Below are 16,779 nucleotides of genomic sequence, written 5' to 3'. Positions count from 1 at the left end.
TTTGAAAGGCTAATGATGGGACAAGGGCTAGCCTTCCAATGTCACCAGGAGTAAAGGTGTTTGTGTGTGAGACATCAAAACCAGTACTCCTGCCATCTTAGTGCTTTTTCCAATCTCACGTTATTAGGACTTATGGGCTACTTAATTTCTTTTCAGGTGTGCCAACGTTTACTAGCATTAACTTCCATAAGAAATATTTTACAGCCCTGAAAACACCATCCTTGCCAAGGCTCATGCCACTTGATTAACCAACAGGTCATTATTTAAGTTGCTTAATTGCAACCTACTAGATGTGACATTCAGGAGATGCATGAACAGTACCTGTCCTTGATTAAAAAGTGAGGGCCGGGATCTGATGAATCACTGGAATTTGAGGCCCAGCAATCGTTGAGGACCACCTTGAAGGTTGTTTCTTGTGTGTTAATTCCTATTACTATTCGTGCCGTCTCATCTGTACGGAGAGTCCCATTTTTGCCAACTTCGCCACTTTCGCTATACAACAGAAACTCTGGTTGGAAGGATCCCGCTGCTTCAATGTTATCATAGATCATTTCCCTGAAAAATAGATGAAATATACAGTCAGTAAGGGAGGTTGTACATCATTGGTTTGTAATATAAATACCCATTGATTTCATGCAACATTAAAAGATATTCTTAATGGTAACAACATTACTTGGTACTGTGTTAATTCCTTATTTGCAGATAGTTTGTACAAACATGGTATGTCTACACCCTGAGTAGGGTTACACCTCACTCCAGGTCATTAAGGGCATGGGGCCTGATTTAGAGTTTGACGGAGAGGATACTCCCTCACAACAAAAACAGAGTATCCTCGCTCCCAAACTGAAGTTCCGCTACCTCATTTAGAATCGGGTGGAACTTAAGTATTTCAGCGACAAAGACTACTTTGTCTCTGCCACCGACATACATCTCCTGCGGCCCAAATGAAGTAAGGGCTGTTGGAGGGTGCACATTTGTCTGCCTGCCCTTTTTAGAGTGGATAGGCAAATTACCCATTTCTACTCACACACACCGCCATCCAAAATGTGGTGGTAAGTGAAGGCAATACCATTTTAGTGATTCCCCATGACATGGGCAAAAACTCCCATGGCAAAGGGTCATTGCTTTTTTATTTTCAAAAAGTTATTGAACGTGTGCTGTACGACACCATCATGTCAGTGGAGCCGCACATCACTCTTTCAAAACAGTGACAGGAACCAACGTGGGGGTGGCGGACATCTCTATATTCAGAGTGCCTTACTCCATCAGGATGATGCAGTAGTTTACTCTATCACCCTAACAGAATAAAATACATACTACAAAGTCTAAATCAGCCACATGGTCTCCACTCCTAAACTTTTCAACTACAAATCATTGATTTCAGGTGTGTTAGTCTAAATGGTTCGGCGGTACCACACCTAGAATGTATTCGACTATCGCTCAAAAGTCCATTAATGAAAACAATGTCTGTACTGACCGGGAGGGAAGTGGTCACCCTACTGCTCATGGAAAGATGATTCTTTTGAAAAAGAATTGATCAGAGTTACAGAAATAAATCTCTTTTAAGACATGTGATTCACAAGAGATACCTGCATGTGATTTGAGCATTTTACACAAGTTTACAAATATTTCCACATGCACAGAGCATAGCACAAAGTGCAATTAGAAGTGGGTGTATTTTGAGGGTGTTGGACCTGACAGCATTAGACAGGGGAAATGATGATTTGAGCCTGAGTCAACAAGGGCATGTGACACTTAATTTGCAGCAAATGGTTTGTCTGAGTTTTTGTGAACGTGTTCTGCACAAATTATTTTTTGATAGGTAGGTTTACTTTCTAATTTGCAATTTGGGATCAAGGTAAATTAAACAAATAATTTTCAATATACATGTATCAGCTAAACTGTCCATGGGTGTGTAGCCTCACTTGCTTGTCCACTCTTATTTCTTTGAAACTTCAATTATCTCCTCTTCTCCTTCCTCATACCAGTCTTTACTTTTGTGTGAATGAACTCATTCACTACCATGAGCCAACTGCTTCCACATCTTTTCTACTTTTTTTTATAACACAGATTGATACACAACCCATAAGGGATCCTGGTCTCCACCTTACTTCCTGTTCTTTCTTGTGCCCTGTGGCTTCCAGTGCTGTTGAGGTTTGCAGAGGTTAAACGCGCTGACTGCATTTTCTTTGCAATTACAGATGCACTGCATTTACAGTATTTAGGATTTTTTTCACTCTTTCTGTTAATCTCCCCACAGCTGCTTTGGCCTGCATTGTTTATTTGGAGCAGCATGGTAGTTGTGTTTTGTGGGTCTATCTGTCATGCGTGATTACAGGCACCGCTTACCTTGCGTGCAGTGCTTCTTCTGTTTGCTGGACAGCACATTAGGGGGTTGGGGGGCAGAGGACCGGAGGGAGATCTGTCCCCAGTGGCATTGGGGTAATCGGGACTCAGTCTAGACGGCTGGGCTATATCAGGCTACATCCATTAAAGGATGTAGCTCAAGGTTATATATCTGACCATATCTGACCATTGTAGCTGCCACCCACCATTTTGTGGTAAGTGTACTCAGTGGCAGCTCTCTTTAGCAGTGAGAACCAGCAGTTTTTGTTTAGCTTTAGGCTAGTGTAGCTGTTTGGATTTCACTGTGTTAAGGTTTGTCACTAATGCTGAATTAATGTCTCTTTCAAAAGAAGAAAAGGTGCAGCAAGCACTCCGACTTCTCAAGGAAGCCAGGGGCTTGGATTTATTGGCAGGAGGCAGCGTGCCTTCTCTGCCAACATGCCCGGTGAGGCACGTGTCAGGCAGGGTAGCCATGGGCTGCTCACCGTCGTGTGCACTGAGTAACAGGATGTCTGCAAGCATGCAGAATGGCCCAAAAGTGTACACAGGGTCGGGGCGGGCAAGGGAGAGCCATGGGGCACAAGCAGCGTGGGCGGGTTATGGGAGAAAAAACAACTTGTGTTTTCTCCCCTTGGACCAGCAAAAAAAGATTGCATCATAGGCACATATGGAAGGGTGGGAAAACATGGCCCAATCCTCCCCACAGCCCAGCAAGTTATGGGGGAAGCAGGAAGGCCACATACTGAAGGAGCAGACCTGGGGCAGACTCAGTCACAGTAGAGTGCATAGATCCACCCAGTACCTACGGAGGAGGATCAGGTGCAGATGGGTGGGGTTACGTTAGGAGAACAAGGTAAGGATGAAACACCCCAGTGGGAAGAGGAAGTAGGGTAGACCAGTGCGTAGTTAGGGCAGCCCCTTTGTCACCTGAAGCTGGAGGGGTCAGCTAATTTGGAGGACAGGGGCTCTGGGTACAGGGTTTCCTTGGGGCAATGGGACTGGTTGGAATGGGAGCCCTTGGCCATTCAATCCAAGTGAAATGCCAGTAACACATGGGGTGGAATGGATAAGGACAACAGCAGGGAGACCTTCAGGAGCCAAGGGACTGACCTGCTCACGGCATCTCCCACGTCAAAGAACCACGGGTCCAGCTTCAGCAGAGGCTGTAGCCATGCTAGAATGGAGTGAGGACGGAAGGCTGGGAGAGCCCCACTGAGCGATAAAGGTGTATGCCACAACATGTATATTTCTGGAAGGGAGGCAGCACAAAAGCGGGTAAAACTGCTTTTGGGTGTTTCTTGCTGGCAGGTTGTGGAGGTACAACAGATGTACCCACTTTTTTACAGGTGTCGAGGCAACGACGTGGAGCGGACTTGGAACAGCACAGTACAGCTCAGCGACCCCAAGGGAAAGAGAGGCAATGGTATAGAATGGTCGGCCAGACCGTGTTGTGGGACCCTGCTTTAGGCAACCCACAAAGATTCTGTGAGGCCTCGTCGGGGAGATCAGAGGACTCGCACAGAGCAACATTGACTGGATGGATGTACAGGTCAAGGCGGCTTGCAGATGTGGATTGCCTGGATGGGTTAGGTACCTCAGGGTAAGGTTGACAGCAACCCCAAGGTGGGGTACAAGGTGCCACAAGTTGTGGCTGGTAAGCAAACGCAGTTTGGTGGATGTAGACTGGTTGGAGAAAGCGGAACTGGATTATGAGGAGGACAGTCTCAAGGAAGGCAAGATTGTGGACACAGATGTGCAGAGTGAGATGAAACAGAGACAGTGCCAGGAAGGGGCATACATGAAGGGGGGCTCAAGGTTAACGATATTTTAGTAATTTTTCAGGCCATGAGAGAGGCACAGGTGAAGCCGGTTGGCACCCGACCAACGGAATGGAAACTTTCACTGGCAAGGCTGCAGCATCAGAGCGGGCACCAACCTTAACGGCAGGTAAAAATATAAAGGCTGTGAGGATGGTTCTGGTAATGGTGTCAAAGAGGGTTGACACGGGTAGCGGCTGGGGTCTAAACAAAGCTTGGCTGCAGAAGGGTAAGTATGTAAGGGACACTGGGGTGGGGACAGATGAGAAGGAACTGAACAGGGAAGGTATGGCTACAGACAACAAGCAGGAGGTGAGTTGTGTAGAGGGTGGATCACAATCTGGGACATCAGCGGGGACAGTCAGAGGCGAAGGCCATGAACGCTGACAATAAAGAAGCAGAAAAGGATACAGGTAAGTCCAACGCATACAGTAAATAGAGTAAGGAGTTGAAGATAAAGAAACTCTGCTACATGGGGAGGAATAAACCTCTGGGGTCCAGTGTGATGTTGTCTACAAAAGAAAAAACTAAGGGACACTGAGGGATCAAAGGAAGAGGAATATGAACTGGCAAAATGCCCAGGGGTGGCAATGAATATAGACAATTGGATGGCAGCTTTTCTAATTTATGGCAGCATGTATTGTGAAAAATACCCTGAGCAGACTGGCCCTGTTCAAATATATGGATGTCATATGCAAGGCGCAAATCCCGTTTGGGGACAATGCCTGGGTGCAGTACAACAGCGAGTGCTAGGCTCCGATGGCCTTAGACCTGGAGGCCAAATAGGGGGAAATAGATACAGACTTATGGCAACATACAATGGGCCCAGCGAAATTTAGTAAAACAGTCTTTGCAGGTAGAGGTTTATTAACAGTATAGCAGCCCTTTCAGGTCCGTCCCACTCGGGGAGGGGTGGGGTAGGGTCCACAACAAAAAGACAGGGAGGGACTTTGGGGTTCTGCTGGAAATTTAACAAGGGGTTATGCACAACAGAATACTGTAAATTTAAACATGAATGCTCAAAGTGCTCGGGAAAGCATACACTTGTGCTTTGCTATAGTAACACCGGGGGCGCACAATGAGGTCATGCAGGGGGAAACTCTAGCAAGTGCCAACAGCTTCCGGGAGGACCAGGAATGCCACAGGCTGTGGGCTGTGTCAGGTAACGACAGAGAAGGCTGTGGGGCACAAGGTACTGGGGGAAATATGCATACACCGGTTATACTGAACAGACTGACTTTTTGGCTGCAGTGCTATACTATAAAGTAGGATGCAGCGATCTTGCTGGAAGGATTTCAGTGGGATTTTTGTTTTGGTTAGGAGGGTCTTGGAGAGCCGAGATGGGCAGAAAATCTAAAGTCAGTCAAGGCACACCCACAGGCAGTGTGGGTGAAACTGATAAAAGAAGAGTGAGCAGGGTGGCTGGTCCTTTAAATGATTGGCCAATGGACAATCTGATTGTGTCCCCTTTAACGGTGGTTCCAAAGAAAGAACAAGGTAACTTCCAGCTGATACAGCATCTGTCCTGGATGGAGGGTGACTCAGTGAAGGACTTCATTGGTGAGGAAATGTCTTCAGTTTCAAATTCGTCAGTGGATGTGGCAACGGCATTGGTGGAGGTGGCAGGGAGAAATCCACAAATGGCAAAATGTGACATCAAATCAACATTCAGGTTACTACTGATGCACCTAGAGGATTACCAGTTACTAGGTATTCAATTTGGATTGCAGTTGTACGTGGATAAGACTCTACCAATGGGCTGCTCAATCGTGTGTGCTCTATTTGAGCCTTTCAGCTCTTTTCTGCAATGGTTATTCGCATAGTGTACTGGGCAAGAATGGGTGACACACTATTTGGATGACTTTTTCTTTGTCACTGACTCCGATTCCGCAGACTGCCAGTGATTGCTGGTAAATTTCCAGAAGCCCATGGAGGACGTGGGAGTTCTCTTGGCACTGGAAAAGTCAGTGGAGCCACAGATAACCCTTTCTTTTTTAGGAACTGAGCTGGATTCAAAGGTCGTGGAGGCTTGCCTTACACAGAATAAGAAATTGGGGATGCAACTACTTTTGGAAACCATGGTTGGGAAACCTTAGGTAACACTAAGGGAGATGCAAGTGCTCTTGGGACATATCAATTTTGCAGGCCTGGTGGTACTGGCCATTAGAGCTTTTTGCAGGAGACTGGGTTTGGCGCTGTCAGGACTCTCCCTACTGCATCATCATGTAAGACTGTCTGTGGGAATGAGGATCTGAAAATGTCTTGTTTCTTTTTGAAGTCTTTTAAAGGCATCCCCATGAATACCCCAGAGGAACTAGAATGGGATGTACATGTATGTTCTGATGCGTCTGGGGGTATAGGTTTTGGTTTGTACTGACGGGGGCCGTGGTGTGCGGAGGAGTGGCCAGCTAGTTGGAAGCATGATGGTCACAGTATCGCTTTTCTTGAGCTGTTTCCTTTGGTGGTTGCAGTCACATTGTTGGGAGACTCGTTGGAAAAGAGGACAGTTTTGTTTCGAGTGGACATCATGGCTGTGGTGCAGGTGGTTGACATCACAAGATAAAATAATGGACGGAGTGTTGAAGCTTTTCAAACACTCACCCCTAGTCACAGATCTGGGTTTAATCCATCGTTATTTTGCTCGCAACATCCCCCCAGTTTGATGAGGGATGACTGGGACAAGTCTCACAAGCCACCGCATTTATGAACAACAGGAGAAAAAAGATGCTTCAGCTGGTGGTAGGGTCTCTTTCTGTGCCGACTTGGAATTCTTATGTTCATGGAAAGAATTTCTCAGTACTGGGGCTTGCAGGAGGTCGGGGAATGGGAAAGAGTCAAGGATGCGGTGCAGTTTATGTTGGGGCAGATCAAGGAAGGGTTTTCTTGTGCCACGATTGCGGGGAAGCATTGCTTTCATGGGTAAAATGCTTTGGGGCTGTGCTCCCTCAGTGGGGGATTTAGGCAAGAGGTTATTGGAAGGGTGGACCAGGGATCAAGGCCATTCTGGGCAAAAGAAGAAGCCCCTGATATTACATGTCTTTGGTAAGGTGGTTGGCTGGTTACCAGCCATTTGTTCATTCAAACAGGAGGTCACCTTGTTCTCCACACTGATGACGTGGATGTTCTTTGGGGCTTTTCTGGTGTTGGAACTGTTGGAGGTCTGTGTGGAAAGGGGTTATTATGAGAAGAACTAAGGCCCAAATTTAAGAAAAGTGGCGCTACATTATCTGCAGCGCCACTTTTCTTGTGGCCCTTAGCGTCCCCTAACACCACCATGTGTGCAACGTATGTGTGCGCCGTCTTCAACATACAGCCCACCATGGCGCAGGTTACAAGGTTGACAATAGCATCATCATTTGTGACGCTTTTGTTGTACATTGCAGGATTAGCGCCAAAAATGTTGGCGCTAATCCTGCAAAGTACATAAAGCCCATTAAGAATAATGGTGTGCCCCCTTTTAATGCCTGTTCTTTGCAGGCGTTATAGCCACTAAAAATGGTGCAGTGAAATCCTATTGATTCCACTGCGCCATTTTTGCGGTCCCCCTAACGCCCCCTTGCATACATGATGCCTAACGTAGGCATAATGTGGTGCAAGGGGTTACAAAGTGGTGCAATACATGCATTGCACCACTTTGCAAATATCGTGTGGCGAATTTGGCCTTGTTGAGCCACCTTAGTGTCATAAAAAATTATGCTAATGTGGCTCAAGGAGTCGCTAGGCCTTCTTAAATCTGGGCCATAGTTTTCAACCACATGGAGTGGCAATTTACATGCACAGCTCAAAGACAGACCAGAGATCAAGAGGCACTACAGTGTTTCTGCCCCCACACCACAGGGACCAGTTCAGCCCAGTAGCATGGGGTAAGAAGCTTTGGCGGCAAAGTTCAAGAACAGGTGGTTTCATTTTTCAACATGCGAACGGTGAAGCGATCACTGCATTTCAGTTGTTGGCCATTCTGAGAAAAGTGCTTGCGTGTTTGGGTCTGGTGGTCAATGAGCACGGTACACATTCCTTTCGGACTGGGGCATCTACAAAGGCAGGGTTAAAGAGTTGGTCGAGGGAGGAAATCATGGGCTTGGGTAGATGGTCTTCTGATCAGTTAGGATGGGAGGATGGGGATTTGAGAACGTGTAGTTCACCGTATGTTCGCTTAATGCTGTTTCTTTTTCATTTTTTGGTTCTGGGACTGCTTTTGACGGCTTGATGGTTGGGATCATTGGCCATTCTTTCGTGAAATGGGCTGCACGAGAGGCTGGGAAGAGTTCCGGGGCCATTACCTTGGCTTTGATTAAAAATCCCTTTGGTTGGTATGGCATGGTAAACAAGGTGTGAGGTGGCATGAGCTCTTGCCATTTTTTAACAGGATGAGTTGGGGAGCCGGTGTGCCTCGACATATTGCTATTACATTCAGGATAAAATGATTTTGTGTTACAGAAAGGAGTGTTGCCACTGCGCTACATGAAACAGGATTGGAAGTAGATAAAAGCGCAGTGGTCAGGCTGTTGTGTTGCATGAGCTGAATTTATTCCAAGGAGGATTTGGAGAGGTGCTAGCAAGCCGATGGCAATAGACAGAGCGAGGAGGACAATAAACAGAGAAATACAGTGTTTTTGTAGGGATGTAGGAATTCGCCATGTGTCTCATCCAGATTTATGTTATGAAACAGCTGAGTTTTTTTAGAAGCGATGGAGTTTATCTTTCCTGCTATGGGATGAGATCATACCTGTTGGAAGTGAAGGAGTTTTCTCTCAAACTTTGCAAGTACAAGTGTGAGATGGTCCAGTGGTAGGTTGTGGGGGTGAAGGCCCAAAAAAGTCCAACTACTGCCTTTTTCTCGTGGCGGGTTGCCCTCAAGGTTGCAGGACTTTAGTTAAGGATATTGTTGTTGACATAGGTGATCCAGACTGTAAGGGAGGGTGTGATTCAAATTCACACAAGAAAGAGGCAAGAAGTTAAGGTTATGTCACAGGAAGTTCAGTTCAGTGATGTTCACATTTTCACTGATAAACGGTGGAGGGGTTAAAGTGTTACAATCAACGGAGTGCAGTTGATCATTGTTAGACCTGACATGCCTTAGGGTGGTCACCCCTAACTTTTTGCCTGCCTCCCTACACTTTTTGGACCCTGTTTTGCTGGCTTTTAGACTCTGCGCACTTTACCACTGCTAACGATTGCTAAAGTGCATATGCTCTCTCCCTTTTTAAACATGGTAACTTTGGATCATACCTGATTGGACTATTTAATTAACTTATACGTCCCTAGTAATGTGCACTAAATGTGCCTAGGGCCTGTAGATTAAATGCTACTAGTAAGCCTGCAGCACTGGTTGTGCCAACCACCTAAATAGCCCCCTTAACTTTGTCTCAGGTCTGCCATTGCGAGGCCTGTGTGTGCAGTTTCACTGCCACTTCGACTTGGCATTTAAAAGTACTTGCCAAGCCTAGAACTCCCCTTTTTCTACATATAAGTCACCCCTAATGTGTGCCCTAGGTCAGTGTTCCCCAAACCCCGGGCCGCGGACCGGTGCCGGTCCGTGGATCAATCGGCACCGGGCCGCCCGAGGAACTTCAAATCATTTCACTGTGGCGGGCGGCCGAGGCGCAGAGCATTGCGCCCTCCCAAGCGGGCTACGGAAAAATTATCAAACATTTACCGGTCCGCGGCGATAAAAAGGTTGGACAACACTGCCCTAGGTAACCCATAGAGCAGGGTGCTGTGTGGGTAAAAGGCAGGACATGTACCTGTGTAGTTATATGTCCTGGTAGTGTAAAACTCCTAAATTCATTTTTACACTACTGTGAGGCCTGCTCCCTTCATAGGCTTACATTGGGGCTGCCCTCATACATTGTTGAAGTGGCAGCTGCTGATCTGAAAGGAGCAGGAAGGTCATATTTAGTATGGCCAGAATGGTAATACAAAATTCTGCTGACTGGTGAAGTCGGTTTTAATATTACTATTCTAGAAATGCCACTTTTAGAAAGTGGGCATTTCTTTGCACGTAAATCTTTCTGTGCCTTACAATCCACGTCTGGCTGGGCTTGGTTGACAGCTCCTTGTGCATTCACTCAGACACACCCCAAACACAGGGTACTCAGCCTCAACTGCATACATCTGCATTTTGAATGGGTCTTCCTGGGCTGGGAGGGTGGAAGACCCCCTCACCCCCTACTGGGACCCTGGCAGACAGGATTGAACTTCTTAGCCACTCTTTGAAGTCTCCCCCACTTCAAAGGCACATTTGTGTATAAAACAGGGCCTCTGCCCTACCTCATCAGACACTTGCTGGAGAAGAAACCTGAACCAGAAACTACATCCTGCCAAGAAGAACTGCCTGGCTGCTCCAAGGACTCACCTGTCTGCTTTCTACAAAGGACTGCTGCCTTGCTGTTGTCCTGCTGCCTTGCTGAACTCTTGTTTGGCTGTGAAAGTGCTCTCCAATGGCTTGGACAGAGCTTGCCTCCTGTTCCCTGAAGTCTCAGGACCAAAAAGAATTCTCTTTTTCACTTGGACGCTTTGTGCGCCCAAATTTTCGATGCACAGCTTGTTCCGCGGCGAGAAAAACGCCGCACACCAACACTGATCGACGTGACGCCTTCGGGACGACCGGAACTTCGACGCACGGCCTCGCAAGGACAACGCCGCCCGACCTCCTGAGGAGAAATCGACGCACCGCCTGCCGTGAGAGCGAAACTTCGACGCACAGCCCCACAGAACGATGCGCAGCCGGAAAACAAGCAGGAGAATCCACGCGCAGATCCGGGACATCTGGTAATCCCAGCGACCCACAGAAAGAGACTGTCTGCGCGCTGGAAAACGACAAACGACTTCCCCGCGTGAAAAATAACGACGCAAGTCCGTGTGTGCTGGGGAGAAATCGACGCACACACCATTTTTCCACGTATCTCTTCTTCTGCGGCCCTCTGCAAAGATTTTCCACTCCAAACCAGGTACTTTGTGCTTGAAAGAGACTTTGGGGGTTATTCTAACTTTGGAGGAGGTGTTAATCCGTCCCAAAAGTGACGGAAAAGTGACGGATTTACCACCAGCCGTATTACGAGTCCATTATATCCTATGGAACTCGTAATACGGCTGGTGGTATATCCGTCACTTTACCGTCACTTTTGGGACGGATTAACACACCTCCAAAGTTAGAATAACCCCCTTTGTTTGCTTTTTAAAGTCTTAAGACACTATATATAACTTTTCAGTGATATCTTTACAAATTCACATTGCAACTTTATTCGTTTTTGACCTACAATTATCCTGATAAATATTATATATTTTTCTAAACACTGTGTGGTGTATTTTTGTGGTGCTATATGGTGGTATTGTATGATTTATTGCACAAATACTTTACACATTGCCTTCTAAGTTAAGCCTGACTGCTCATGCCAAGCTACCAGAGGGTGGGCACAGGCTAATTTTGGATTGTGTATGACTTACCCTGACTAGAGTGAGGGTTCTTGCTTGGACAGAGGGTAACCTGACTGCCAACCAAAAACCCCATTTCTAACATTGGTGATCAGCGGTGAGGATAGGGCTTGTATTTGTGCAGTGCCATACAGTAGCTAAGTATTTCACTACCTACCCACAGTTGAAGGTCAACTTGATTTTTATCTCTTTTTTGCAAATTCGTTTTTTCCTGACAATTTTCAAAAAATAAATCCTCACTGAACATGTCTCTGACTGGGTCTCAAATAGGAGACTTTGACCTAGTCCTGTTGGATACATATACAATCAAACAGCTAAGAGGGTTCTGCAGGGCAATGAGGGTACCCACCCAAGGGGCCTCCAAAAAGGAAAAAGGAGGACTTTCAAGTGGCGCTGAGGGCCTGGGCAGAAGCCCATTTAGAAGAGGATGATGAGGAAGAGGAGCCAGAAAATGGCCCCTCAGAGGATTTGCTGTTATCTGTGGATGATGTTATCACTGCAATTGTGCCCCCTTCCAGACCAGGGAGCAGTGTCTCTGTGCAAAGCCTGACCGCAGAGGAAAGGAGAGCGGAAAGGGAGTTCCAATTGCAAATGGCAAAACTGAAAATTGAGGCTCAACAGGAGGAAAGAAGGGCAGAGAGAGAAGCCAAGCAAGCTGATGCTGAAAGAGCAGCCAAACAGATTGAAGCTGAAAGAGAAGCTGAAAGGGCAGCCAAACAAGCTGAAGCTGAAAGAACAGCCAAACAGGTGGAAGCTGAAAGAGCTTTGGCTGAAAAGAAACTATTGTTGGCTCATGAACTGAGTCTCAAGGAGCTGGAGATCAAGGCGAGACAGTCTGAATCCAGCAATAATGGTGGCAGCATACAGACAGGACCTGCTGGAGAAAAGAAGGTTCGTATACCCAAAAATGTGGTGCCCAGTTTTGTGGTGGGAGATAACATAGATAAATGGTTAGCTGCTTATGAAGTTGCACTAAGGGCTCATGAGGTTCCTGAAGGGCAATGGGGGGTAGCTATGTGGGGTTATGTGCCGCCATTGGGGAGGGACACACTTCTCACATTGGATCAACCTGATCAAAACACATACCCACTTCAGAAAGCCACTTTACTTGCCAAGTTTGGGCTGACCCCTGAGGTATACCGTCAGAGGTTCAGGGACAGCACCAAACAAACCACACAAACATGGGTAGATTTCTTTGACTTGTCCAGTAAGGCACTGAATGGATGGGTGCGAAGCAACAAAGTAGATAATTATAAAAGGCTATATGACTTGATTCTGAGAGAGCATATACTCAATGTTACCTATACAGAGTTGCGCCAGCACTTGGTAGATAGTAAGCTGACTGATCCCAGGAAGCTTGCTGAGGAGGCGGACCTCTGGGTTAGCACCAAAGTGTCCAAAAAGGTACCTGGGGGGGACACCCACAAAGGTGGTCAGGGTTCCCAACAGAAGAAAGAGGGGGGAGATAAACTTACAGATAAGGAACTCTCAAAAGGCCCCCAAAATAATTCCCAGGGAGGGGGTGGCAACCATTCCTTTTCCAGATTTGGGAAAAAGCCAGGGACAAATAATAGGTCAGGGAAATCCAACCCCAAATGCATGGAGTGTTACCAGTATGGTCACTATAAAGGTGACCCCCAGTGCTCCAAGAGGGCACCGTCCACTACCGGACAGACACCTGGGCTGACTAGTGTAGCGCTTGGGGGGAGATGGACCCAGATAGCTTTGGGGAGCAGGTAGAGATTTCCCTAGTGTCCCTGGGAGAAAGAGAAATGGTGCCCAAAGCCCACATGCCCCGAAATACTTCCAAGTACAGGCAGTGGGTCACCATTAATGGGCAAAAGGTGGAGGCTCTGCGTGACACAGGAGCCAGTATGACTACTATCCAGAGTCAGCTGGTGTCAACAGAGCAGATAGTCCCTAATACATTCCACCAGGTCATAGTCGCTGACAATCTTGAGAGTCACCTACCGGTGGCTCTGGTTCCCTTTGAGTCGGTGGGGGTCTCTGGTACTCTGAAAGTAGCTGTGAGTCCTGCCATGCCTGTAGATTTTCTGTTAGGCAATGATCTTGAGCATACTGCTTGGAAAGAAGTAGAGCTCAGATCTCACCTGGAGATGTTAGGGTTACCTGAGTGGGTCTGCATGACCACACGGTCCATGGCTGCCCGGGAAGGGAGTCAAGGGCGTCTGGAGCCTGGAAAGATGGCCCAGACAGCTGCCAAAAGGGAAGGCCAGGGGCGCGGGAAACCCGCCTCCAGTGTTCCCACGGTGATAGACGAGGCCCCTGAGGAGGAGGCCCCTGAGCCAACCGGGAAGGACATAGCTGCCCTGGGTAACCTACCTAACCTTGCTGGCTGGCAAGTAGAGGGGGGGCCAACCAGGGAAGCATTCTGCAAGGCGCAGAAAGAATGCCCCACCCTTGAGGGTCTGAGGAAGCAGGCCACAGACCACGCAGCAGGTGACACCTCTGGGGCTCACCATACTTACTGGGAGAATGATCTCCTTTACACTGAGCGTAGGATTCCAGGTCCTGGGGCACACTGTGCTGGTGGTCCCCCAGTGTTACCGGAAATCCCTACTAGGCCTGGCTCACGACATTCCCCTGGCAGGACACTGGGCCAAGACAAGACCTTTGACAGGCTTGACACCCACTTTCATTGGCCCAGAATGAGGAAAGCCTCAGATAACTTCTGCAGAGCTTGCCCCACCTGCCAGGCTAGTGGGAAGGCAGGGAAATGGCTTAAAGCTCCCCTGCTCCCACTCCCAGTCGTTGCCACCCCCTTTGAAAGGGTGGGCATCGACATTGTTGGTCCCTTGGACCCCAAATCTGCCTTGGGCAACAGGTTTATCCTGGTTTTGGTGGACCATGCCACCCTCTATCCAGAGGCAATCCCTCTGAGAACAGTGACTGCACAGGTGGTGACCAGAGCCCTGTTGGGAATATTTACACGTGTGGGATTCCCTAAGGAGGTCGTGTCTGACAGGGGAACAAACTTCATGTCTGCATACATGAAGACCCTGTGGAATGAGTGTGGGTTGACCTACCGGTTTACCACCCCTTATCATCCTCAAACCAATGGGCTTGTTGAGAGATTCAACCAGACCCTGAAAGGCATTATTGGTGGCCTGACTGAGGCCATGAGGCGTAAGTGGGACGTCCTCTTACCCTGCCTGTTGTTTGCTTATGGAGAGGTGCTCCAGAAAGGGGTGGGGTTCAGCCCCTTTGAGCTTCTCTATGGTCACCCTGTCAGGGGACCCCTAAGCATTGTTAAGGAGGGCTGGGAGAAAGCTCCCCAGGATGTGGTCACCTACATGCTGTCCCTCCACAAACAAACCCAACGCTTCTGGAAGCAGACCCAGAGTAACCTCGAGGCCAGTCAAGAGGTGATGAAGGAGTGGTATGACCAGAAGGCCACTCTAGTTGAGTTCTCACCTGGAGACAAAGTTTGGGTGATGGAGCCAGCAGAGCCCAGGGCTCTCCAGGACCGCTGGACTGGCCCCTTTGAGATCAAGGAGCGTAAAGGTAAGGCCACTTACCTAGTGGACCTCAAGACCCCTAGGCACCCCCTAAGGGTCCTCCATCACAACCAGCTCAAACCTCACTTTGAGAAGTCTGAGGTCAGTATGCACCTAGTCACAGATGAGGGCATGGAAGAGGATAGCGAACTTCTCCCCGACCTCCTCGCTGTCAAAGAAGGGGATGGGTCAGTAGGGGGTGTCATTCTCTCTGACTCCCTGACTCCAACCCAGAGAGGGGACTGCTATGAGCTGTTAGAGCAGTTCTCCCTCCTGTTCTCCCTAACTCCTGGACTAACCCACCTCTGTGTGCATGACATTGACACAGATGACAGTCCCCCTGTAAAGAGCAAAATGTACAGGTTGTCAGATAAGGTGAAGGCCAGCATCAAGGAGGAGGTCTCCAAGATGTTGACTTTGGGGGTTATTGAGAAATGCAGTAGTCCCTGGGCCAGCCCTGTGGTATTGGTTCCCAAGGCTACTGCCCCAGGCGCGAAGCCATAACTCCGGTTCTGTGTGGACTACCAGGATCTCAATTCAGTCACCCGGACTGATGCTCACCCCATCCCCCGAGCTGATGAGCTCGTTGACAGGCTAGGCGCTGCCAAGTTCCTGAGTACGTTCGATCTTACTTCCGGGTACTGGCAGATTGGCCTGACTGAGGGGGCTAAAGAAAGATCCACTTTTTCCACCCCTGATTGCCATTACCAATTCCGGGTGATGCCATTTGGGCTGAAAAATGCCCCGCTACCTTCCAAAGGTTGGTTAACGGGGTCCTAGCTGGTAAAGATGCCTTCTGTGCAGCTTACCTGGACGACATAGCTGTCTACAGTTCCAGCTGGGAGGAACACCTGCTCCACCTCAAGGAGGTGCTTCAGGCTCTGCAACAGGCAGGCCTGACTATCAAGGCTAGTAAGTGCCAGATTGGGCAGGGTTCCGTGGTGTACTTGGGACACCTAGTAGGTGGTTCCAGGGTGCAGCCACTCCAGGCCAAGATTGAAACTATCAAGGCCTGGCAACCACCTAGAACACAGACTGAGGTGAGAGCCTTTTTAGGCCTCACAGGATACTACCGCAGATTTGTCAAGGGCTATGGTACCATTGTGTCACCCTTGACAGAACTCACTTCCAAGAAACAATCTAGGTTGGTGAATTGGACAGAGGCTTGTCAGAAAGCATTTGATTCCCTGAAGGAAGCCATGTGCACGGCCTCCGTGCTCAAGGCCCCTGACTACTCCCAGGAATTTATCGTGCAGACAGACGCTTCAGAGCATGGCATAGGGGCAGTCCTAGCACAGCTAAATGAGGAGGGCCTAGACCAACCAGTAGTCTTTATTAGCAGAAGGCTATTACCACGGGAACAGAGGTGGAGTGCTATTGAGAGAGAAGCTTTTGCTGTGGTCTGGGCACTGAAGAAGCTAAGACCCTACCTGTTTGGGACTCACTTCCGGGTTCAGACAGACCACAGACCCCTCAGATGGCTCATGCAGATGAGGGGAGAGAATCCAAAACTCTTGAGATGGTCCATTTCCCTACAGGGGATGGACTTTACAGTGGAGCATCGCCCAGGGGTTGACCACAACAATGCTGATGGTCTCTCCAGATACTTCCGCCTTAGCGATGAGAGCTCCCAGGAGGTCGGGTAGCTCTCCCCACTTTCAGCT

General features: G+C 48.4%; 1 protein-coding gene across 2 annotated transcripts in view; it reads right to left on the bottom strand.

The window, feature by feature from the left end:
* The window catches only part of UMODL1 (uromodulin like 1), a 499,986-nt gene that overhangs the window by 96,418 nt on the left and 386,789 nt on the right, over positions 1–16,779 (bottom strand). For both annotated transcript variants that reach the window (XM_069202600.1, XM_069202601.1), the window contains one exon: positions 322–555. In XM_069202600.1, coding sequence (XP_069058701.1) covers positions 322–555 — 234 coding nt within the window. The remainder of the gene's footprint in view (positions 1–321; positions 556–16,779) is intronic.

Source organism: Pleurodeles waltl, chromosome 8, assembly GCF_031143425.1.
Source record: "Pleurodeles waltl isolate 20211129_DDA chromosome 8, aPleWal1.hap1.20221129, whole genome shotgun sequence".
In the NCBI taxonomy this organism is placed as follows: Eukaryota; Metazoa; Chordata; class Amphibia; order Caudata; family Salamandridae; genus Pleurodeles; species Pleurodeles waltl.
This window is presented reverse-complemented; position numbering and strand designations above follow the sequence as displayed.